The 24,700-nt window shown below is 38.6% G+C and overlaps 1 protein-coding gene across 1 annotated transcript in view; it reads right to left on the bottom strand.

The window, feature by feature from the left end:
• Positions 1–398: 398 nt before the first annotated feature.
• The window catches only part of ZNF804B (zinc finger protein 804B), a 73,181-nt gene continuing 48,879 nt past the window's right edge, over positions 399–24,700 (bottom strand). Inside the window, exons 3-4 of the mRNA XM_019530372.1 lie at positions 8,860–8,990; positions 399–5,210 (exon numbers count right to left, since the gene is read on the bottom strand). Of these exons, the coding sequence (XP_019385917.1) occupies positions 1,550–5,210; positions 8,860–8,990 (3,792 nt within the window). The 3' untranslated portion in view covers positions 399–1,549. The remainder of the gene's footprint in view (positions 5,211–8,859; positions 8,991–24,700) is intronic.

Raw genomic sequence — 24,700 nt, 5'->3', positions numbered from 1 at the left:
CCCATTCATTGGCTGATGCTGTTGGTAGGCATACTTCTACTCTAACTACAATCAAGAACTCAGTTTCATGAGGAATATCCAATGTTGTGTATTATAACATCATAAAAGATGACTGGTGTGGTCCAAGTTCAGCAAGGTACAGAAGCACATCCTTAGGTTTATACACAGGAACACTCCCCATGTCTTCAATAGAATTTATGCTGAAGGTAGCGTTCAGTGCTTTACTGGATTTGTATTCAGAGTATCGTGGGAACAATGTTAGAAACTGCACAGTATGTTCATTGTTTCACCAGTGTGTTTTATGTTTTGTTTTGTTTTTTAATTTTTCAATCCAATGTTATTTTTTCAGTATTGAGAATTGATTATCCATTAGAGCTAAACTCTGCCCTGAGTTATAGAGTTTCAGCAGGATTGCAGAGGACAGAAGCAGAATTTGGTCTTTTGGTAACATTTTCATACCCAAAACCCACTTAAAGAAAATTACTTCCTTATGGTAGCTATGTAAAGATATGGTTGCCAAAAAAATACTAATATTACATTATACTTTTCAACATATTTTCGATTTACCGTGTGCTCAGAAAGGGGTACAAAACATTTTGTAGAATTTTTTTTTAAGTAGGAAAAATATTTACAAAATCTTTAGGTAAGAGTCTCTCCTGGGCTAGAGCTAGACTAGGGCACCAGCTGCAGCTCTCCAAGTCTCAAGGCCAGACTCCAGCCACATTGCACCTTATAGCTGCTGAGGCCTATCAGTGAGTTAAGGTCTTTAATGGATCTTTCCATTAGAAAGTGGAGATGGGTGGGGGTGTTCAGAAAGGAGGCAGAAATATCATAACCTTTTTGTTCCACAGAGTCCCTTTACACCAAGGCAATTCTTTGCTGTGCATTTGTGACCAAATCACAACTTCTTCCAACTGTCCAGGTGACATGTGGTGGCTGTAACATCACTATTGAATCTGGGTTTTTTTGATTGAACAATATTGATAATTGTGCCTCAGGTGTAACTCATCCCCTTTCAGGCTTTTTATGTTATTCAATAGTTTCACCAGCATCTAGAAACTATTTTAAATTTCGTCCAATTAGAGACAACATAAACAGCCATGATCTCCTGAAAGTGTTTCATGTTCACCTTCTGAAAATCAGGCACATTTAAAGGCTGCTAAGTTGGGTGCATTAAAATTGAAGCACCTCAGGTCATTAGCTCTGTTGAAAACTTGGCCATTATGCTTGCATGCTGTACTTCTAGTTTTAACATCAATCATAGACTTTACTTCAGACATCTCTTCTGAAACTGAGCTACCCTCTGCCGAACTAAGTTAGCAGTACCCTCTCCTCCTAGTTCTAATCAAGTGGAAAGCATTCAAATTGCTTTTACTCAGTAGTATGAAAACCAAATCAACATTCATATGCTGTCAGCCACAGTCTTGACATTTAAATATTGCTGATGTGCTCTGAACATAATCATAGGCTTCTCTTAAGATGCATGTTTGAAGACTGAAAAATAATTTTCTTTCAAACTGATTTCTGGAACTAAGGAGTAATAGTTTTGCTAGTTTAGATAACCAGAAATGCTGAAAACTTCTTTCATTGCAGGTAACTGTTGGGTCTGGCTAGAGCAAGAATGGTGGTGAAAATCTTGCCCTTGAAACAATGGATAAATGAATGGATTCAGATGAATTGCAGAAGCTGCAGCTGCATTCAGGTGGGGAGTCAATAAGGTAGGGATAAATGCAGTGTGTGGCAATGTTGGGAGGGTCATGGGAGAAGGGTGAATAGGTGTGGTGGAGATGAGCTGTAGTGGGTGCCCTGTTAGTAGGGTAGGGTGAGTGGGAATGATGGCTGGAGCTAAAGGTGAAAGAGATATGGGAGTGAAATGTGATTGAGAGAGGGGATGAATGTGGGCCAGAGAAAGATGGCTGCTGTGGGGATGTACGGAAGTTGAGACAGCAAAGCGTTGCAGAAGTGTATGGTGTATGGTAGTGAGAGAAGCATGTTGCTGGACAGGAACAGATTGAACTGCTGGTGTAGCAGAGAAGGCAGCTGGTCCTGTGGCAGGCAAAACTTTAAGATGCTTTGCTAGGATTTGTTTCTGCATATGCTGCTGGGCTTGCAGCTGAAGTAACCTGTACTTGTCTATTTCATCTGGGGAAAAAGTTATAGGCTTCTGAGTTAGAGGAGGAGGAGAGATAGATTTACTATACACTTCTAAATCATTTTTTGATTCATCATATTTATGCATAGCACTGTCAAAATAAGAATTTAAATTACTTTCTACTCGATTCAAGTTCATGCTTACATCATGCAGTTCTTCTTTGGTCTCTATTGAACTAGCCACAAGAGAATATCTGTTAGAAGGAAAAGCACCAGGGAAATCATTTGGTACTGGGTCACAGCTTTGTATAAAGGGTTGTACTTCACTAATTAAAATATTTGATTGATCCTTTATTGCTGTGTTCATTTTTAAGTTTGGAGCCTGATGGCCTATTCCTATTTGAATGATGTCTTTAAAAAGACAATTATCATAATCGCTACCTGATGTAAGAGTAACATTATTTATCTGCGAAGTTTCAAAGTTATCTTTCTCTGAGGTGTTTTCCAATGAACAGATTTCAGTTTTCCGTACTTCTTTTTCACCTATAGGTAGGGCTTCTTCAGGCAAAGATGACATTTCTGCATCATCTATTGATGATGGAAATTTAATAGCAAAGTGACTTTGTGAGTGGTCCTTCAGTTCTGCCCTGCAATTGTTTAGAAATCCCTCCGAATCATGTGCTTGTTCCTGGTTTTTCTTGGAGTGCACTTGTTCTAGAAATAGCCTGGCTCTCAATGACTTTCTTTCTCCTACTATGTCAGAAGAGCCAACATCAAAGATTCTTGATGGGCATCTTGCATTCTGAGAGTCAGAAGATGTAGATTCAACTTTTCCTGATGCAGTGTAATTCTCTCTCTCTGTCTCTGCTTTGCTTTTGTTCAGATAGACAGCCTGTCTTGAGAATGATCCTGAACTGCTGCTTCTTGATCTTCTGCCACTGGATGATCTTTCACTGCTTCTTGAATCCCTGGTAGCAAAACGTTTGGAGCAATGGTAGCTTCTACTCTGGGTGTGTTTTCTGCCAGAATATCCATGTCTGTTTCTGCTTTGCTTTGATCTGTCTGGACGGTGAAAACCTTTAGGTCTTGAATGCTTCTGATATTTAACTGTATCCCTCTGTGTGCAGTTTCTAGTTCTTAGACTTGTAGTGTGAAAGGAGTAATCCTCCTCTGCATCATCAGAAGAGGAAATACAGTTGTGCTTTCTGTGTTTACACTTGTGCCTTTCAACTGTCTTATTTTTTCTTTTACAACAAAAGAGCAAATGACTTCTACTGTGATTGTTTGACCTGTGACTAGAGGAGCTGCTTAGGTAGCTAATTGTACTGCTGATGGAGCTGTCAGAATAGCTAGAACGTCCATCAGAAGATGACTTCTGCGAAGGTGAGAACCGCCAGCATCCTGCATAACTTCCATCATCTTCATTTTCTGAATACCTGATATGAGAACTTACTTTAGAGCAAAGGAAACTTCCAGTACAGTCTCTTCCATTGTCACTTATGTCACTGCTGCCTCCAGGTGAGTTTTCAATGGATTTGTAATTGTTTTGGTTTTCAAGTTTTTCTTCAGAATAAATTAAATCACATTTTGTAGCTTTGTGTTTTTTAGTCCTAGACATAAAGGCAGAAAAGGAAATGCTTTCATTTCCAATGCTGTGTTTTTTTCTTTCACAGATATGGAAATGGGGCTTTAAAGATCTCCCAGGTGATGTTGCATCCAGAATTTTTTCTCTCAGATAATCCTTTTGTGAGACATCAAGGTAAGCAGGCACTTTGGGTATATTTTCATTCAAATCATCTGAAATGTACTTTTGACCATTTCCATTCATTTCTTTTCCTCTGTCTGAATCAGCTTTTTTCTCAGCCTTTCGAGGGCTTGGAGAACCTTTCATCTTCTTTGGTTTCAATGACTGATTATCTTGTTCATTTGACAGTTGCTTGTCTTTTATTAAACCTGAGGGTTCATTTTCATCTGCACTCGCATTTGTAGAGTGCTTGTTACAGCTTGCTTTGTTTGTTGTGGGTTGTTTCCCATCTCTGTGATTTAAAGAGAGTCTGAAGTCAAAATACAATGGATTACAGCCATAGGAAATACAGGGCTCCGTTTTTGTAAACAAGAGTAGTTCTGTGGGCCACTGAAGGGCAGTACTGCCATCTTTGCTTATCACATGAAGAAATGACAGGGCTTTGGGCTTAATATCTTGAACTGCTTTCTCCCTTGCAAGTGTTTCCATGTTCCCACTTGCAGTTCCTGAACTCTCAAAGGATGTCTCACTTTCGACTGTACTAAGATTGCAATGTAATTCACTTGCATATGCATACTCAGCTGGTTGCTGTGGTGGGAACTCGGCTAGATTATTAGCTAATGTGGTACCACTGTGCTTATAAGTGTTCTTCTGTGTACAAAGCTTGCTAGTTCGGCATAAAGGTGAAATGAGAGTTTCTAGGGGTTTGTCAGACTCATTCAGCTGACTTTCTTGTTCTGTTTCTCTTAAGGTTCCAGTAAAATCCAGCCTTGAAATATGTATTTTGGTTTTGGGAAATAAAGGATGAGCATTGACTGTTTCTTCTAATTCTTTGTCACTGCTTTGATCATTTTCCTTTAGTATTTTTGTCTGTGCGGCTATATTACCTGCAATATCTGCATGACCTTGAGGAATATTTAACCCTTTCTCCACACCTGCTTTTGTATCCTCAGCCACAAGTGTGCAAGAATGACAGCTCTCAGGAGGCTGCTTTGTTTTATGGTTGGGTGATTCACTGCAATCATATGCTTCTTCATTGTTTTCACTGAAAACTGATGCTGATGACTCTAACTTCAAAGGGACTTTTTTAGAGAAAGAGAAAGACACTCCTGTCCTGTGACTAGCATTTGTGCCATCTGGGAACACTTGCATGACCTGATTTCCAAGTGAATAAACTTTCTCAGTACGTGCTTGGTGTCTGCTTGCTGTGAGCTCCTGTTGTTCTTTCTCTACAGTGCTTCCAGGGAGAATTTGTCCTTCACACATGGGCCTTACTGAGATTTTGTCATCTTTATCTAGGAAAATTCCTTCTTGCAGTTGCTGCTTTTCCACAACCAGTCTGGGAGTTTTCAGCACTGGTCTACTTCCTGTGATGCTATAAATAGATAGACAGATAAATAAATATATAAATACAATTGCTGGATTAATTAAAGTTTAATTTAGAAATTATTAGTATTCACCAGGATCAGCCTGTGGAAGGAACTGGTCATCCATGCTGTTGAAAGGGAAAGTTGTTGCACTGTACCCATGTTTATATCTTCCAACAGCAATTAAATATTGGGCTCCTTCAAAAGAGCCAGGAAGTCTTTATTCTCCACAGTCAATATGAGTTGTGTGGGACACAGTCACATTTTATTCAGTTATGCTGGTATAAATCCAGCATAAACTCAGTTAACTTGACTAGTTACTGTGAATTTATACCAGCATAACAGATCTGAATCTTGTTCCTAATAACTATTCTACAGTTTGTCTTCATTTCAGAAGCAGCATGCTCCAGCCAGAACACGGCCACGCACACCCTGCCCAGCCACTCCTGCCAGTTAGGTCATCCTGGGTTGAGACCCCAGAGTGGTCTCATTAAGCCATGTGAGCCACGTTTGGTGGGGCCTGCTGGGACTATTGTATCTGGGACATACAGCTGCATTGGTAGAAACGTATCCATAGAGATGATAGTCCCAATCTGTGAAGTGGTGCCACATACAAAACTCAATGGCAGAAGACTCAGACCTCTTTTTCATGCATTTTAATCTGTGTTCCTTTCAGAGTTAAGTATTTTTATGATCTCTTCCATGTTTATCTTTCTAACATGTTTTACATGTTAAAATTATTTTTGTGAAACTTTCAAAGAAAAGCTAAGTATAAACAAGAAATATATAAAATACCTCCCTCTTCTGCACTTTATTTTGATACAGTTCCACACTTGTGTACAACTGACTTCCTTTAAAGTTAATAGCAACTGTGCATGAACATTAAAAGAAACTAGTTTCAGTATCTACCAGGATGTGGCTATTTCTTTCATATCATCTTCCCCTGTGTCTTATTCTTGACCTATGTGTGATTTGCCTTCCCAGTCATTTCAGTTCAGTTCAAAGTATCCTAATTTGACTATGAAACAATAAAAAAGGGAAAACTACCATGTTTCCTTATTTTGTATTGGAGAGGGGGAATTTATAACCTCCATAGAGGTATTCTCCAATCAGTGCTTTAAAAATATGTTTAGTAGTAGAGCAAATACCTAATTTTGCAATTGAAGCTCTGTTACAGAACTATAATGTAATACACAGCTAAGCAGCATGGAAACTAAATCCAATAAATAAAGCAAAATCTTAAAATTTAACGTGTAGTAAATTGGTTGATTTAAAAGTTGGAAATATTTTAACCAAATGGGGTCAAATTCTATCTAGCTGCTAGCTCTGCAAAGCATGTCTTTAAAAATTCAAATATAGGAGGAAATGGTGAGGGAACACTTATTTCCTCTAGTTCTGGTGCTGCTTCAATCATGGGTGGTGCAAAATGACATGACAGGGTGGGCTTAAAGGCTTTATTCTTTGTGTTTATATGCATACATCCCTCATGTAGCAATGGGAGTTCCAACTTAGTCCCCATGTTGTTTATCTGTTATCATGGAAGAATAAGCGCTTTGGGGTACAGCAAATGAGTTGTCTTTTTCAGGGTGCCATTACTGTCTAGAACAGCGGTGCACATGGTCAGTGACTTACAGATTACACTGACCAGTGCAGACTACAGACCTAGCAAAAGCCTGAGTTACAAATGATATGTACTTAAGCAGGTATACAATCAATCAGCATACAATATGCAATGCCTTTTGATAACAGCTGAGTTGTGTGCAGTCAACTAGCATCATATTGCAATTACAATGAAACTTTTGTTAACCTTGTGTCAGCCTTGGCCACTTTCAGGAGGCTTATGCTAAGTAGCTAGAGCAGGCCACAAAGCCCACTCCAGAGTAAATCTTTGCAGAGGTTACAACTGGCCTAGGCAGCAAAGTAAAAGAAACAGAACTTAGCAAGTAGTATTCCCAGATGGTGAGGAAAGGAGGTAAGAAGTTCTCTCTCCTAAGTCTGTATTTTTCATGAGCAGAAAGACCCCCAGGTATCTTCCAGGTCCACACCAAAAACTGGCTTAGTCCAGTTCCCCAGATATCAGTGGAACAGAAATTTGAATAATGCCAATCAGAGGATATTATTAAAATAAGCCACACATAAATATTGGGTGTAAACATGGGGGATTTTGGGAAAGACCTCAACAATTCAAGATTATATGCTGCCAATCTGCACGTCACTATCCTCCTTTCTTCTGTGTCTTCCCTGGCTAATATAGGTGAGACTCTGTACTGTGCTGTTGAAAGTTGCAAGTCAGGCATAGTGACAAGAATAATCAATAAAAGTTGGGCTTACAGGTCTGTTTCTTGCCTCTTTATATTACTAGGGTGGTAGCAATATCTTGTCGGCTAAAAGAGAATGGAGGATCACTGAGAAATGTGATTGTATCTTGATTTGATATACAGAAAGGGTAATCTTTAAGGTAATTGTAACTGTCCCTGAATTCTCTGTCAATGCTTGCAAAGAATTCCTGATCATACATAGGCTCTCAAAAGACTCAGTGGTACTGGGATTTTGGTAATAGCACTTCTGCTTGTCATTACTCCAAAAAAGCCTAGAGCAGTCAGGAATCTTGCAGCCCACCTGAATCAAGGAGTGGAGTATTTTCCACTTATTTTCTCAACCATTAGGAGTGGGAAGAACTACTGCAATGCATCCTAACAGCAGATTCATTGGCTTCTTCGTGGTATAGCAATCACCCACCTATTGCTCACCTTAGAAGAATATCTGTGGAGATATCCCTGTGGCAGAGAAACACAAAAGAATCCTCCTATAGGTAGTCAAATTTCATTCAATGAAGTTGCATGAAAATAGACTTTATTATAAGAGGATCTGTCAGCACTAGGTGTGACAAAGTGATGTCTTACTCAAAAGAGATTACATATGCTTAAATGACTATAGTATACAATGGATCTTATCATTTCCACTGCAGGACAGGAGTTTCATTAGCTATTTAGCTTGTTGTAGCTTATAGAGTCATAGGTTAACATACACACTAGGTCTAGTACTATCTATTCCACTGAAGCATTTGGTGTATGTTAGGGTCATTAAACAAATTTCTCAAATGTAAATGTTTATGATTATAGACTTCATATTATACCTCTATAATAATCAATACTGGGCAAACTTAACTGAGGTAATCACACGATGATAGCTCTGTCTACTCTAGGGACAAAATATCTAAATGGTCTGAGTATACTAAAAGTAATGAAAAAGTAATGAAAAACAATTCAAAGACTAAACACAGAGACATTATGATCTGTTTTGTCTCTTCACTTTTCATAAAATGCTAAGAGTTGTACTAATCTGTTCAGGTCAGTGTTAATAAGGTAAAATAGTAATGTAAAAAAATAATATTCAAATCAATCAATTTGGGGCAGATTAGATTAAACAGGCTACAGGGGAGGAAAACACAAACCTTCAAATGCCAAGTAATTAATTCAGGGATTTTCAATTTTATGGTTTGCAGAACAGGAACATTTTGAGTCAAGGATAACTGAAAATATGTTATAGTATATGTGTTCACAGTACATAATAGAGAGCAGGAAGAAAGTTAGAGATATTTCTCATGGGACTAAGAAAAGGCAGTGTTAAAAAATCATATAAATTTTAAAAACTTGCCATTCTGACTGCTTCCGTAACTCAGCAAGCTGATGGAGTCGCTTGAGTGCTTTTTCCTGTTTTTTCTCATCCTTCCACGACTTCGATGCCACATTTCTGGCAAATTCCCTTTGCTTTAAATCTTTCAACCTCTGTGTAAAAAAGGCAAAGAATCAAATATGTACATAAGAGATGCATTCCTTCTGACTAAATTCATGTGTCTCTGCTGAGGCCACTGTGTCACTGGAGGAAAAAAATAAAAATCATCTTAAGCAGAGTATTTTTTCATGACAATGCGACAAACTGACGTATGTTTTGTCTTGTAATTTGCACACCTATATATTCATGATGTACTTCTGTGCATGTGTATAATATATATGTACATGTAATATACAGGTACATACACATATCTCATATGTATTATGTGATGAGTGAAAATCCTGGTTCCACTCAATGAATATATATGAAACTACTTCTATAAACTTATCTGTATGGGAATGTGTATGTATAACATCTTGTATTTGCGAGTCTCTGTGTGTGTAATCACAGGTGAATAGGGTTGTATGTGTGAGAATACGTTTTAAGAACAAACTTTTATTTTGAGAGAAACGGAGTGTCTAAAATATTTAATTAGGAATATGCAATAGCTTTCTTTTGAGGAATTTCACAACATTTCTGGAAAACAAATGTACTGGAAAAAATGCAACAGAACCAGGCTATGAGAATCCTTTTGTTCCTGAATGTTACATTTCTTAATTAAGAGGTTTTGCACAGGTGCTAATGTACAATGCAGAAAGAAGCAGAGTCAGCAGAAAAAGTGATGACTGTATTCTTAGGAAAATGGAGATGGTTCATCTTGCTTAGAATTAATTAAAATCTTTAGGACTCCAAGGCTGTAGTGTTAATTTGTAAGCAGGTTTTATGTGAGCTAAGTTACCCATTTAAATAAGAGTTGCTAAGGCCTTTGACTGATAGATTCTGTAGCTGTAGCTGAATCCTACACAGACTTTACTGCGAGGCAGTCAAAGTCAACTGCAGCAGAGGAATTCTGAACCAAAAGTTGGTTAGGGCAGAGACTGAAAGGACTCCACTGACTACTGTGGAAGTTTGAAATACAGGTTACTTTCTCCCTGTTTCCTTTAAAAGAAATATGATATTAAGCTTGCTCTTCCTTCAAATCCCTTCCATTTAATGTCAGACTTCTGTTTGTGCAAAACCTACATTTCTTCTACTTGCAAGAAGGCCCTTCAATGCCCTTTTACTTGAGACTCTTCTCCCATCTAATCTCATTGTCCTCTGCTCCTCTGTGGATGCACTCTCCGGATCCCCTACCTGCCCATCTATGTGACTTATATTAGCCCATTATTTTAGTACCTAAGCTATTAACATATGTATTCTCACAAATAGAGCTGGGCAGAAAAGAGTTTCAACATTCCTGCATTTCATGAATATTTTTTGTGTTTTTAAGCTTCTTCCATTGTGTTTTAATACAAAACCAAGACATATTTTACTCTTCATGGAAAATTATAGAGAAAAAGAGAGGGAAAAGAACTTATTTTGGGAGCAGGCAGTAGTCATGTTCCTCAAGAAGCACTTAGGCTTAAGCCTCCACTTAATTTCAACTGCAATTTTTAATGTGGCTTCTCCAATTCTTTTTAGGTGCCTACTTGTTAACCTGTCAGTGCCTAAGGATTACCATCCTAAGCATTGCCAATCTCTCAGAGCAAATAGCCACAGGCATGAAATATGGGGTCCAAACTTATCAAGCATCATCCAGCAATGCTCAGCCTCATGTAATGCCTCTCAGGGTTCAAGCTTCCTGAGTTGATATTCATGCATGTATGGAGGCACTTCACTTATCTTTAAATACAGGCATACTTCGTTTTATTGCGCTTCACTTTATTGCACTTTGCAGATATTGCGTTTTTTAGAAATTGAAGGTTTGTGGCAAACCTGCGTCAAGCAAGTCTATCGGCGCCATTTTTCCAACAGCATTTGCTCACTTCGCATTTTTTAGCAATAAAGTATTTTTTAATTAAGGTATGTACATTTTTTTTTGACATAATGCTATTGCACACTTAATAGAGTACAGTATAGTGTAAACATAACTTTTATATGCACTGGGAAACCAAAATATTTGTTTGACTGGCTTTATTGCGATATTCACTTTATTGCGGTGGTCTGGAACCGAACCCGCAATATCTCCAAGGTATGCCTGTAAGTTATCTCAGGTACTGGAAGAAATATGACCATACAAGTACAAAGCTCTGCACACGGTACTTTATCCTTCCATTTAAAGTCCTGCTCACAGTGAGTCTACCCTGTGGGGCTCACTTCAAATCTAGAAGAATATCAGTGGGGTTCTTTCACACACTCCTTCTTCCACACCTACTCCTGAGACCTCTGATGTGCCTGAGAGTGGCTGCTGGAGATAAACCTGAAACAGCCTCATGAGAAAACTTCTGAGTTGAAAGTATGGGTAGTTGGCAAGGCTGGGGTGCACCCCTCAAGCAAATCGGGACACTTGCTGTTGCAGTGCAAACAAGTCATCAGGCAGCAGTGGTACTGCGCCTTATCCATGGTGCTGAAGTGCCAGGTCATGCTGAATTCGATCATACAGAGACGGGGAGTGATTCCAAACTGCTCTCTTGGAGGAGGGTCATTGTGTGCCTGGATTTGGGCTTGGGGCAAGTGAGGATTTGCCCATCTTGACATCTTTGCAATAATTATAATTAATGAAAATGTCCAGTTTACTGTGTGCTTTGCAAGCTCCTTGGTAAACTTACATTGTGGGTGCCCCATAGTGCAGTTGCCTTCCCATTCCAACTGTTTCTGGGTGTTGCAAAATGTATGTGTTAGAGGATCCAGGCTCTCCAGGTTTCCTCCATGATCTGAGGAAAGGTAGCAGTAATTTCAGAGAGGGGACCTCTGTGCTTGTCCCTCCAGCTGTTACTTCTTCATGATGTTCACACTTTCCATTCTCTTCTCGTGACATCACAGCATAGTGGAAAATTTGTAGCAGGAAAATTCAACATACTAGGGTAATGACTGTTCTGTTGTTGGGTCAAAGACTGAAGACTGAAGTACAGCAGATACAGAGTTCAGGATCCTGTGAATACTGAGAGGGGACTTTAGAAGTATAATAGAACTTCTTTCCTTCTTATCCAGCATTGAACTAGATAATGGAAATGTCCATGTAAAATGTAGAGGCTGTAGCAATCAGTGATGGATTGCACAGTGGCTGTTTCAAACAGATATCCCTGTATAGAGGTTTGAGCAGTTGTTCATGACTTTTCAGGGCCTCAAGTTACCTTGAGGGGTCGGACAGGACAATACTTACGCTGGATTTCTGAAAACTTCACACATACATACCTACAGGCCAGGTCTACATGGGATGCTGACTGTGCAGTAGTCTGTCACTACGTCTCATGTCTACATGAGATGCTGACTGTGCAGTAGTTCGTGACTACTGCACGGTAGTTTCCCATTGCAGGAAGCATGGCACAACACTACTGTGCAGTAGTTATAAGCTACTGTACCGTCAGCATCACAAAAAAGCCATTCCTTGGTGCATCTGCACAGTAACTCCGGTAACTGCACAGTCATTTAGCATTTGCTTATACCAATACTAAATGACTGTACAGTAATGGCTGCACAGTCAGTGTCTCATGTAGATGTGACCACACATTCTAAAAATCCTGCTGTGTGTCAGGGTGGTGCTGAGCAATACTGAGCTCACATTCCTTCAAAAATCTATCCCTAATTCTATAACGTTGGATTGTAAGGAATGTGGAAGATACAGATTCAAGTCCCTGAGTTTCTCATATCCTTGATTTGGCCCTGACCACCAGGCAATAAAGTACAAAACTCTGGCAGGAAAGACTGAGAAACCCAGATTCTGAATTAGATCTAGTTTCAGATCACTGCTCTGGTTATCAGCATGAAGGTGATAACTTGTACTATTGTTCATTTTAAGGTGGGTTTTTCTTTGAACAAAAAACCTTTCTGGGTCCTAAGAAACCTCCATAGTGAAAGCTTAGTCCAACTAATACATATCTGCAATAGTATCCATTTTTCAAAAATTGGCATTTTCTGACAAAAATCATTTGTAGAAAAATTGCTAGCCAGCTCTGCTCACAATAGGGTGAGGCCCAAAAACACCTGCTCTAGGTCAAATAGTAAGTCTGTGCTAGAACAGGAAACTTAACCCAAGCCTATTTAACCACTGGCTAGCATCTTAACTACTGGAACAGTCAACCTTCCTAAGTCACCTGAGTTTTTTCTCTTTCTCTTCACTCTTGTTCACCCTCCTTTGTAAGTCCTTCATTCTCTTTTCCCCAGATTCTTCTCTCCCTCCAAAATTTTCTTCATCTCTTTTTCTTTTCCCCATGGTCCTCAGTCTAGTTTCACTTATATTCTTTCCTCTCAATGCTATTCCTGTTTTCTATGATGCTCATAACTATAAATTCATTCCCTTCAAAACCCATTCCTTACTCTTCTTCCAGCCATCCTTTCTCCTCACTACCACTAGTATTTCCTCCCTCTTAACTGTGCCAGTCCCTACACTTGCTAGCTTTTCCGCCATATCCCTATGTTCTTCGCCCTTCCAAAGCCACCTCACTATTTTCTTTATAAAAGTTCTCGTTCTCGAATGTGCTCATCCTTCTGAATCCTCTTCTTTGCCCCACCTCTGAGGTACTGACTTCATTGGAACCTAAAAGAAATTCAACAAATCTAGTTGGGAAACAGAATTTCCCTAATACAGAAAATTTGGATTTTCTTTTGATCATTCTTATTTGGGACAAAAAGTAAAAATAAAAAAAAATTGTACTGCCTGAACTGCCTGGCTCCCTTCTGTGCTTGGGGCACATTGGAGGCATTTGTCCAAGGTGTTCACTCAGCAACTAGCTCCTCTGGGGGCTAGAAAGCACTCAGGAGTTGGGATCTCCCAAGAGGTTATTCGCCAGCAGCTGGGGGATTCCTGGCTGCCAGGAAACCTGCTCACCTGGTTTTCATTAAAAATTTTGAGAGAAATGCTACAAATCTGGGGAACGTTCTGAATCTGTCAGATCAGCACTTTCAAAAGGAACACTTCCTTGTCAGAAAACTGTCAGCCAGTACTGGTGCTTGGTATCTCAGAGGACTGAATTCTGCAATGATATATCTGCAAATCCCTATTTAAAAGAATGAAACTTTCACAGCCTTGAAAACAAACAGGTTTGTTTTCACCCATGTTCTTCTATTTTCTGCCCCCACCCACACCTCCATTGTCAACCTGAAATATGTCATAGACTGCCCTCTTCTTCTGAAACACTTCTCACTCTCTGCAATTTATAATTAAATAAATTGGTAAAATAAGACAAATGTTAATCTCAGAAAGAAAACTTCCATTTCATGGAATTCTAGACACAAAACTACTAAACAAATCTGTGGGTACAAAAAACTCCCAGTGAACCACATTCTCTGAGAGCTCTCCAATTTTACAGGACTATAAAGTTATATAAAAAAAAATAAAGATCTCATTCTTCACAGAAAAACATAAGTACTCCTTGATTCTTATTAACATGTTCTACTTGAAGAAAGGGCGAAGAAACACATTTAAAAAATGTCCTCTACTAATGCTTGCTATGTTTTAGCTGTCACCACGAGCTACTCAGTAGCACACATAAAGTATTCATGAGAAAAAACAGAAACAGTTTCTACCTGTCAAGGAAACAAAGAACAATGTGAAAGCTAGTACTGTGGAATGCAGGTGCTGAAGAGCGGTGCCATTTCACTTCTTTGACAGTCAGGACGATAATCAAGCAAGCAAACGGACCAGCACTAAGAATAGAAGACTAGCTGTATTTTTACTCACTAATGGCACACAGCAGATGTCAAGGAAACAGGGAAGAGAACACAAGGAGTATAGCTACTGCACACAAGTAGCGTATTTACCTCAATCTGAGACAACTTTGAATTTAAGATGTTTCCTGCAATAATTAGATTCTATACATGGAAAATGTATAATTGTTATAATTTTCCATGTATAGAAACAAATGATCAAAGGGATTCATGCCGCCTCCCCCCGACCCCCCACTGCAGCAGTGGGGAAAGCAGCAGCAGGGTGACAAGCTGTGGCAAGGGGCAGATAGTCGAGGAGTCAAGCAGCCTAAACCCTGCCCCTTCCCCCCTGCATCATAGAATCGTAGACATTTAAGGGCTAGAAGGGATATCAAAAGATCATTGAGATCAACTCCCCTGCTCTGGGCAGGACTACTGCTGAGATCAAATGATCCCAGCAAGGTGTCTGTCCAGTCTCTTCTTGAAAACTTCCAAGGTTGGGGACTGCAGCACCTCCTTGGGATGTCTATTCCGGATTCTGGTCACCCTAACTGTAAAGAAGTTATTTTTTGCATCCAACCTGAAACCATCCCCTAACAGTTTATGGACACTGCTTCTTGTCCTCCCCTGGGGGGCCCTAGTGAACAGGCTTTCTCCCAGTTCCTAATATTCACCCCTTACATACTTATAGGCTGCCACCAAGTCCCCCTTAGTCTTCTCTTCCCCAAGCTGAACAGTCCTAGATCCCATAGTCTTTCCTCATAAGGTTTGTCCTCCAAGCCTTTAATCCTTCTTGTGGCCCTTCTCTGCACCCTTTCAAGATTCTTCTTGTCTTTTTTGAAGTGTGGCACCCAGAACTGGACACAGTACTCCAGCTGGGGTCTCACAAGTGCTGAGTAGAGAGGAAGTATCACTTTCTTAGCCCTGCTGGTGACGCATCAGTTAATGCATCTCAGTATGCTATTTGTTCTGTTGACTACAGCGTTGCGCTGGCAGCTCATGTTCATCGTGTGATCAACCATAACCCCAAGGTCCCTTTCAGCCATCATGCTAGCCAGGACATCTCCTCCTAACATATCTCTTGCTGCCTTTCCACCCCACCAGTTGCCACCCTACCACCTGACTTCTCCACGGTGCCTGCATCTCCTGGTGCCTGCTCCCTGCCACTTGGCTCATAACCCTCCCGCAGTGTCTGGTTTCCTCCCTCACACGTACAACTTGCACCCTTGCTTTCTGCCTCTCCTGTGGTGCTTCCCCCACTTGCCACCTGTTCCCCCCACCCCCTCTGCCTCCCACCATGTTGAATGGGGGGGAGAGGAATCTCAACTTTGATTCAAATAAATATAGTAAATAAGAATTTCTTGTGAGAGATTAAATTTAAAAATTAGAAGCACATCCTCTATGTGTGCAGAAAAGGAGAAGACTTTTTTGCATCCTAGCCATTCACCAACACAACTTGTGTTAACCCAGAACAGTTATTTTACTGTCACCTTATGAATATTTATGGCTATATTTGTAAAACAATAACCACCATTTTTAACATGCACATGAAGACTTTCAACAGGTGGCGCTGAACAACATAAAAAATGCTCTGTACACCAAAATAAGAGCGCCGATCCAGGCTGGTAAGCCAGGGAATTAACATCTATTTAAGTATGCAATTGCATTTTTCATGCAATTAGGTGCTTAACTAAGCATCTAAAACTAGACATATGCAATAAATTATGAATAATTTAATAGTATTTTAATGCTTTGTCCTCCAAATTTTACAAATAACATTACTATGGGATAATATTTTATTTAAAAAAAATCTACATCCCAATTTATATATATAAAAGCAATACAGACAATTGCAATAACTAAAAGTAGCATGCTCTCTCTCTCTTTCTCCCTCTCTTTTTATACACACACACACACACACACACACACACACACTGTGGGTGTTCATATGTGCGTGTATGTATATAAGTGAGTGTGTGCGTGTATGCTTCTAATTTTAAAGTTTTTAAATACAAAATTATAAAAACACCCACAGTGTTTTGAAACAATAGAAAGAATTATTCCTGATTTATAGGAAGCTATTACTATTCATTATAAAGAAAAACAGGTTGGAGTCATTATATGCTCTAGCGAATCCTCAGTTTTGGGTCCTGGTGCATCCTGACTCTCTTCTTCCTTTATGCTGATGTAAATCATTTGTAGCTCCACTAAAGTCAATAGAGCTGCAGAATTGTAACTGAGGGGAGAATCAGAACCAGAGATTCACACTTAAATTATATCTTATGGTCCAAGTGAAAAAAAAAGTCTGTCCAGCAGTGATTAAATTAGGATGGAAATTTGAGTGGGAGGGCTATGGCTAAATGTGTACTGCTACAGCAAATCATTAATATTTGATATGGTTGGACTTAAGTGTTATTGGGAGGGAGAAGGGTCTGTGCCAACCTGAGGCTAACCACCAGCTGCCAAACTTACCTAAAGACCTTCTGTATTTTGTATGGCATTGGTCAAAGGGCAATGATTTGACTTGAGGTCAGAATGAACCTCTGTGTAGGGCTGGGCTTTATTGGAATTTTACCATTATCAGTGTAATAAAAAGTACTAGAAACTGAAAAGATGCAGAGAAGGGCAACAAAATGATTTGGGGTATTGAGTGGCTTCCATTCAAGAAAAGGCCATAAAGGGGAGGTCTGTCTAGCTTGGAAAAGAGATGATTGGAGTGGGTGGGATAGAGGTCTATGATACTGGGATCTAAACAAAGTGAATTGGGAAGTACTATTTACTATGTCTTATAGTACAAGGAATTGGGGGCACTCAATGAAATTTGAAGGCAGCAAATTTAAAATAAACATAAGTACTTCTTAAATGTAATACATAATTTACATGTGAAACTTATGTGGAACTTATTGCCACGGGAGGTGGTTGAGGCCAACAGTCAAGCTGGACTGAGAGATGGAGTAGGAAAATTTTATAAAGCTTAAGGCCAATCGGGGACAATTAAACACAACATTATGAGATGTTACCTCAGACTCCAGGCATCCTATGGTTGCTGGTAATCTGGGAAAGTCTGACCAGGGTATGAACCATTCTGCCCATGCCTCCTCTAAAGCATTCATACTTGCCAAAGTCAGAAGCAGAAGACAGGGTTAGATAAAACTTTGGTCTGATGATGGTAGTTCCTACATTCATGTTCTCACAGCTAAATATCTGTGCTTCACTTTCTGTCTGGCCAGCCTGTTCAAGTATTTATAATTGTTGCCCTCTAGCATCTGATTTAAAAAAGAAGAGTTATACTAATATTACTAATAGATTGTTGCTGAAGTAGAGGCATGTACTTTTGGGAGTTAAAGTCCTGCCTGATGTTCCCCATAGTGCAGACAAGTGGTTTAAGTAATATTCACAGTGCAGCCCTGAATAGGTCCGGTAAAGACTTTAAATCTATAATTTCTCTGTTATTGATGAACATAATGGAAAAATGCAAAATATTTTTTTTAACAGAGGATTAATGAAAGGGGTTTTCAGAACCAGTATTTCAAAGTCCTTCCAATGTCAAAATAGTATTTGTGAGAGAGGAGGATTCAGAGACTTTAAACATCTGGTAGTATGAACTTCAGAGAGAAATCCTACAGTTCTGGGTGATTCTTAACTTTGGCACTCTACTTGCCTTCCTACTTTACTCCTCTTGTGCATCTCTGGCCTTCAGGGAACAATTTCTCTCTTTATGGAGGCTGAGGGAGTAGATGGAATATAGTACTGGGGAGTGTATCTCATTGACTGTCAAAGACAATCTTTGGATCATATTCTTAATCGCTCTGAAGAAGCCTGTGTATATAGCTGGTAGGGCAAGGTCCAAATCAGCCTTGTAGTGGCACTGATGATGGCATAAGTTATGCACTGAGAATCTAAATTGGATGCAACTCCACTGACAATGGCATTACATTGATGGAATTAGGAGGTAAAGCAGCCTGTGTTCTTTTCTCCTTTCTATACCCACTGATTGCCAATTGTTTTCTTGCTTCCATTCAATCTTTTTCATTTTACATCCTCTCTTTACCAGTAATGTTCACTACTCCATAATACAATGCTACCATAAAACAAATATGAGAAATGCATTCATTTGCTTTAGGCAGCATTTAGCTGGATTTGGATTATTACATGCAATAAGCTTATGATAGCTGACAATCAACAAAATCTTAGTTTTCATATATAAAGCAGCATAGATTTTCTGCTTTTCTGCATCCTTTCTTATTCTACAAAAGAACTGGTTCAAAGTATCTGAAATAAGTACACAATACAATGGACAAAATATTGACAATAACAGGATATTCAATAATTTTGCTTCTTTTAGTACTCATAACCATAAGAAAATAATGGAACCAATTACATTATTTGCAAAGTAACTTAAGACTATAAAACATCAGATGACTATGATAAAGTTATTAGTGAACATAATTAAGATTTATGTCTATAGCTTACAGTTTAGCTGTCTGAGAAGGGGTTGGGGGAGGCAAGAATGGGGTAATTTGCTTTCACCAACATATTCTAAAAATAAATCTGAAAGGATGTTACATACAGGAAACTAACTTGATATTAACTGATAATATTTTACTGTTTTGAATTGTAAGCAATTACAGATCTTTTAAAATGTGTGGTAGTGACCACACATAGTATATTATATTATAATCAACATTAGCAAAGAGGTTATTGCTAGCAAAAATACATGTAAAGTTAGAAGGAAGCTGAAAATATGGTAAACAAGTTTCTGGTTACAGAACTGGATATTAGAAAGAAGGGGAAAAGAGCTTACTCAGTCATGACCTGTGAAAGTCCCTCCTGCCAAGTATTGCATGAGAAAATAACCATAGATTCAACTTGCATAGAAAAGCTTGGGGGGACTGACTAAGTGCTTGTCTTGCATATTTCTTCCATAGAGTTTCCTGATATCTTGTTGTTAGAAGTTGTTCATGGGGTTCTGCTCTGAGCCCTCATCTCAGAAGCCATCAAAATAGTCTATTTCCTGCATGATTTTTTAGTAGTGGAGCTTCTCCACTTTCTTAGGGTGGCCATAACTGGAAATAAAATAACATACTTTTTGGACACAAAGGAAGACTATGTCTTGAGGCTAATGACAAATTATATTCAATTAATGAGTAAAATTCAAAGATGCCCAAAGAGCTATTTTATTCCTGTGGGAGGTGTGGAATTGCCTTGCCACTGATAAAGCAACATACTTTGATATATTTCTTGCCATTCCCATGGCGACTAAGAAAGCAGTGTAACAAACTTAAGTGACCTAATGAGTAAGGGTCACTTGAACGTAAACATAGGTGGTTCATTCTTTTGAGTTTCCAAGGGCATCAGTCTTAAAGAATGAACTTGCTAGTTCCCTAGCTCCCACAAGCCTTAATAAAGAGAATATATTAGACCATTCTCTGTGTTTAAGTGCTATATAAGTCCTACCATGACTATGCATAATCACACCAAGAAAAAATTTAAGCTTGCTGATACTCAAGATAGAATTTTGTGTAGAGGCAGAGGCTAGAGTCATGCAACACTTGTAGTGGAGTTGATACTGGCATAATCCAAAGGTCCGTATAAATGTGGATAGGGATCTATGTTTGGAGGATCCTCTCTTTCCCATTTTGATTACAGGGAAGGATTGTCTAGATTGGTCAAAACCCTTTTGCTCCTCTTTAGCTTATTTTGGAAACAAAACTTTTAAGTGCTTAGTCTTAGTAATTTGTGAATGATCCAACTGGAAGCAATAGATCTTGCTGTGTCAAAAGAGGCATCCACAATGAAAAAAGATAAAGGATAAATCATTTGATAATGAAGTCCTTCAAGGAATGATGTAGCATTATTTTATTAGGTGAGTAGGCATTATGTAGGCTTGTACCACTATAGTTGATATCTTAAAGCTTCTTTGGAGAGAGACTTTCGTGGAAGAATGAAGCATGCCCAACCTTTTGATATTGAAGGACATGTTCCCAATAGTTCCTTACCACCAAAAAGAGATATAGTTTATCTAGGGGAGTCCACTCTTTACAAACCAACTCTGTCTGCTTTGCATTGTTTTGTGCTTAGAGGTTCTGTTTTTTTGGTTATTTTATTACTTTATAGGAGAAAGATGTTCTATACACCTCTTTACTTTTGCTATGATAGTTCTTTCTGTTATTGAACATTGGAACTATCTTGTCTTAATTAGTGTTCTTATAGCTCACCACTCTACTTACTCCTCAGTGGCCCTCAGTCACTATAGGCTGCTCAGAAATAGTTAAGAAATCCAAGAATCTGTTAAATGAATTTTTGGTAATGTTGAAGTAATGTAAATGTGAGGTCCAGAGAATATGTGAGAGGCAAGAATTTGTGTGTGTGATATCTTTTATTAGACCAGCTGTGATAAATAAAAGCTGTGATATCTTTTATTAGACCAGACTAAACGGTTGGATATTACCATACCCTTCTCCAGTTCTCTGGGAGAAAAGCAGACACAGCAGAGCTAAGTAGCAGATGGAACAAAAGCTTGTGTAAAACTTCACATGCAAATAAAAACAGGCTTTAAGAGAAAGTATAACATAGCCAAAAAGCAAATGAGATGCAGCATGAATCTGACAATGGAAGAACAAGATCATTCAGGAGGGTCATCATCACTTGGGAAGTGCAGAGATTAGCAAATATCAGGCAGACTACAGTGGTCCAAGAAGTTATTGTCTATGTTAAGTCCCTGGTTCTTGGTGCCCAATAGGCTAAGGAATTTTTTTTCCCAGGCTCATTTTGTGAAGATGTTTTGTAAATTCCCTTTGAGCATGTGAACTGTGAGGTGAGACAAAGTGATTTTTTGTGAAAAGTGTTCTACCTGTGTTCTAGTGTCAATTATCATTCATTTTGGGGTGTAGTATTTGTCTGGTTTCACCCACATAATTTCCATGAGGGCATCTGGAGTACTGGATGAGATATACCACATTCGGGGGTAGACACATTTCTGATCCAGGGATTCTGATAGTTTTGTTGTGGGATGTGTTCATTTTTTGCACAGCAGAAGTGAGTTGACAGGTCTTGCATTTATTGTTAAGGCAGGCCTGCGTCTCATTAGATACCTGTTGATCAGTTGTGAGTTAACTTTTGATGATGAGTTGGGCAAGGTTAGGGAACTATTTGAAAGCCAGGAGTGGTGAGTCTGAAAATATTTCACTTAAGGTCTGGTGCTTTTTGAGTTTAGGTTGTAATTGTTTGATCTTTCTTACTGAAGCAAGTGTGAGATGGTAGGTGACAACTGAGGGTGTGCAGCCAGGGAGGATTTTCTTGTATTGTACTAGGTTGCTGCAGGGTATTTGGGTGACTCTTTCCATGCTTCTAAGTCTATCCTAACCATGCAGTTGGTGTAATGAAATATATCACCCACAAAATATTGCCTCTTGCAAATGGATTTCTGTAAGTTTCCTGCTATATTGCTGATACTCTATTTGCTATGTCTGAGAATTTTCCTCCATCTCCTTGTCTAGATGAGGTATTGCTTGCAATCCATCTTTTCAGCAATTATTTTGTCATTTTTAATTACCACAGCTAATCAGGGTGTCTACTAATTAATATTCAGATCCTTTAATTTAGCCACAAAGTTAATGTAACTGGATGAGATGCTTAATATTTGTATAAGACTTAGAAAGTGTAAGCCACATAATAGTAATGTCCTCTATAATGGGACATAATAGTTATGTCCTTTATAATGGACTCAGATGTCTTCTGTGCCCCCACATCAATACAGAGCACATTATTATTAGACCTAATAACAAGGAATACAACATCCCAGGTTCATTCACTTGCAACTCTACCAATGTCATATATGCCATCACCTGCTCACAATGCCCATCTGCTACCTACATTTGACTGACAGAGCAATCTCTATGTGTAAGAATGAATGAACATTGATCTGACCTCAGCTGCAGAAAGACATAAAAGCCTGTGGCAGAAAACTTCAACCTCCCTGGATACTCCATCTATGACCTCAGGATGCTGTTCTAAGGCAGAAAAAATGTAAACACCAGTTTGAATGAGAAATTGTGGAGCAAGGAATCATCCACAACCTGGACTGTGTTAAGTATGGTTTAAATGGGGACTATGGATCTTTATTTCATTGCTTGGATTAGCTTTTGTGACTACTTTGTTTCTATGGGTTCTTTGCTTATATGCCTTTCACAACACCCACATTCCCCCTTCTCCTCCTCTCCCACCCCTGCTTTCTATCTATTGTTTTCTAATTACTCACTCCTCTTTATCTCTCTATGTACACTTTATTTAGTTAGTCTATGAAGGTGCGTATCTATTCTATCTACTCTGATTGTACCACACGCTCCCATACCAATGCAAGGGAATTATATCTGGTCAGTGATATTGATGTGTTGAATCAGGTTTCTAGCTCTCAAGACAATTTCTTCTATAACTGATTTTAGAACTGGATTCTAGTAGTGAATATAGCTGCCAGCTCCTTGTGCTACCAGGAATGTAGCTGATGGAGCCTCTCCAGCTCCTCAGTGAAAATGGTTGAAAGATGAAAGTCTAGGACCAATCTGATCTCCTCTTTCCTCCCTTTCTCCTCCTCCTTTCTCTATGTAGTCTAGGGAATGGCAGGACTGGGAATGGGCCAGGAACTTTAAACAGAAGCTATGAATAAAGCTATATAAACATTTTGGACAGAATTTTGAATATCCCCAAGCTGTTTGTGAATTCCTATTAAATTGTTAAGGCATTTAAAACTGACATTTTTATAAAAATGTTAGAACTAAACCTCTCAATATTTTCTCAAAGAGATGTGTTTTTTTATTTGTAAATTTAATCCAAACAACTTTTTAAAAAAGCAAAAGTAAAAAAAAAGTATCTTTCTATCTGAAACCATTTTTGTTTAGACATAATAACTGAAAAAATACAGTTCCACCCAAACAAGTAGAATTTTTTCAAATAAATTCCTCAATTATTTACATAGCTTTAGCTGTAAAGCACAAATCAAGATGAGCATATTTCAATTTGGGAATGCAAGTAGTTTTATTAAAAACAGCCATTCCTAAACTGTCTTTCAGTCCAATATGTTTGGAATATAGAGGACAAAAAGGGTGAGAGAAACATAACTTTGGTTATAAATCCTTTTTATTGTACTTCACCCAAAAATGAAAAAAAAAATAGGCTGTAATGATGAGTATAGAATACAAATTGTCAAATGAAAAGCCAAGGGAAAAAGTTCCAGCAAATCTCTCATGCAGCTAAAAAATATTAAATATTCAAGCAGATGTAGGTTTTATTAACAGAAACTGCTGTCTTCCTACAAAAACTTTTAACCAAGTATCAAGCTGTAGAAAATGAGTTTTTTAATATTTCTGTTTTGTCAAAAGTGAAATTCTGCTCCTATTATAATAGCTTCAAATAAACAGATTGCTCTTTGAATGGGAAAATGATATTTGAGAAGTTAAAAGGTATCCATTAGGCTAGCTAAGTGCTTTAATAGAAAAGTCAAACTGAGTGAACTATAGGAGATTTACAAAATGACATTTGATTGGAGGTCTTCTCATATTTTTTTGAGATGATAAGGTCAGACAGAGCCATTATGATCATTTAGTATGAATGAATAACATAGGCCATGAGATTTACCTGGATTAATTCCTGTTTGAGCTATAGTACATTTTTTTAAGAAAAAAGATCCAACTTTAATTTAGTGATAGTTTTAGAGTGGTGAGCTATAACGGTCCAGTAAAAATGAAAAAGGCAGCGATTTTTGTGGTGATATCTTTTATGGGAGGAACTATATAGGATAGATACAAGCTTTTGGTTATCAAGTTCTCCTCTTCAGGTCTGAGAAAAAAGCGGACACAGCTTGAGCTAAATAGCAAATATCTCCCCATATACCAGGACATCAACAATGCCCTTGACCATCAACTAAAGTTACACAAGTCCTTTCGGTTGCACACATACTCCCCCTCTACTCCTCATACCCCGCCTCTAAGCGGCACTGGTCAGGCCGCAGCTGGAGTACTGCGTCCAGTTCTGGGCACCGCAC

Source organism: Crocodylus porosus, unplaced genomic scaffold (genome assembly GCF_001723895.1).
Source record: "Crocodylus porosus isolate Cpor-Errol unplaced genomic scaffold, CroPor_comp1, whole genome shotgun sequence".
In the NCBI taxonomy this organism is placed as follows: Eukaryota; Metazoa; Chordata; order Crocodylia; family Crocodylidae; genus Crocodylus; species Crocodylus porosus.
The sequence above is the reverse complement of the archived record's forward strand: the minus strand, read 5'-3'. Positions and strand labels throughout refer to the sequence as shown.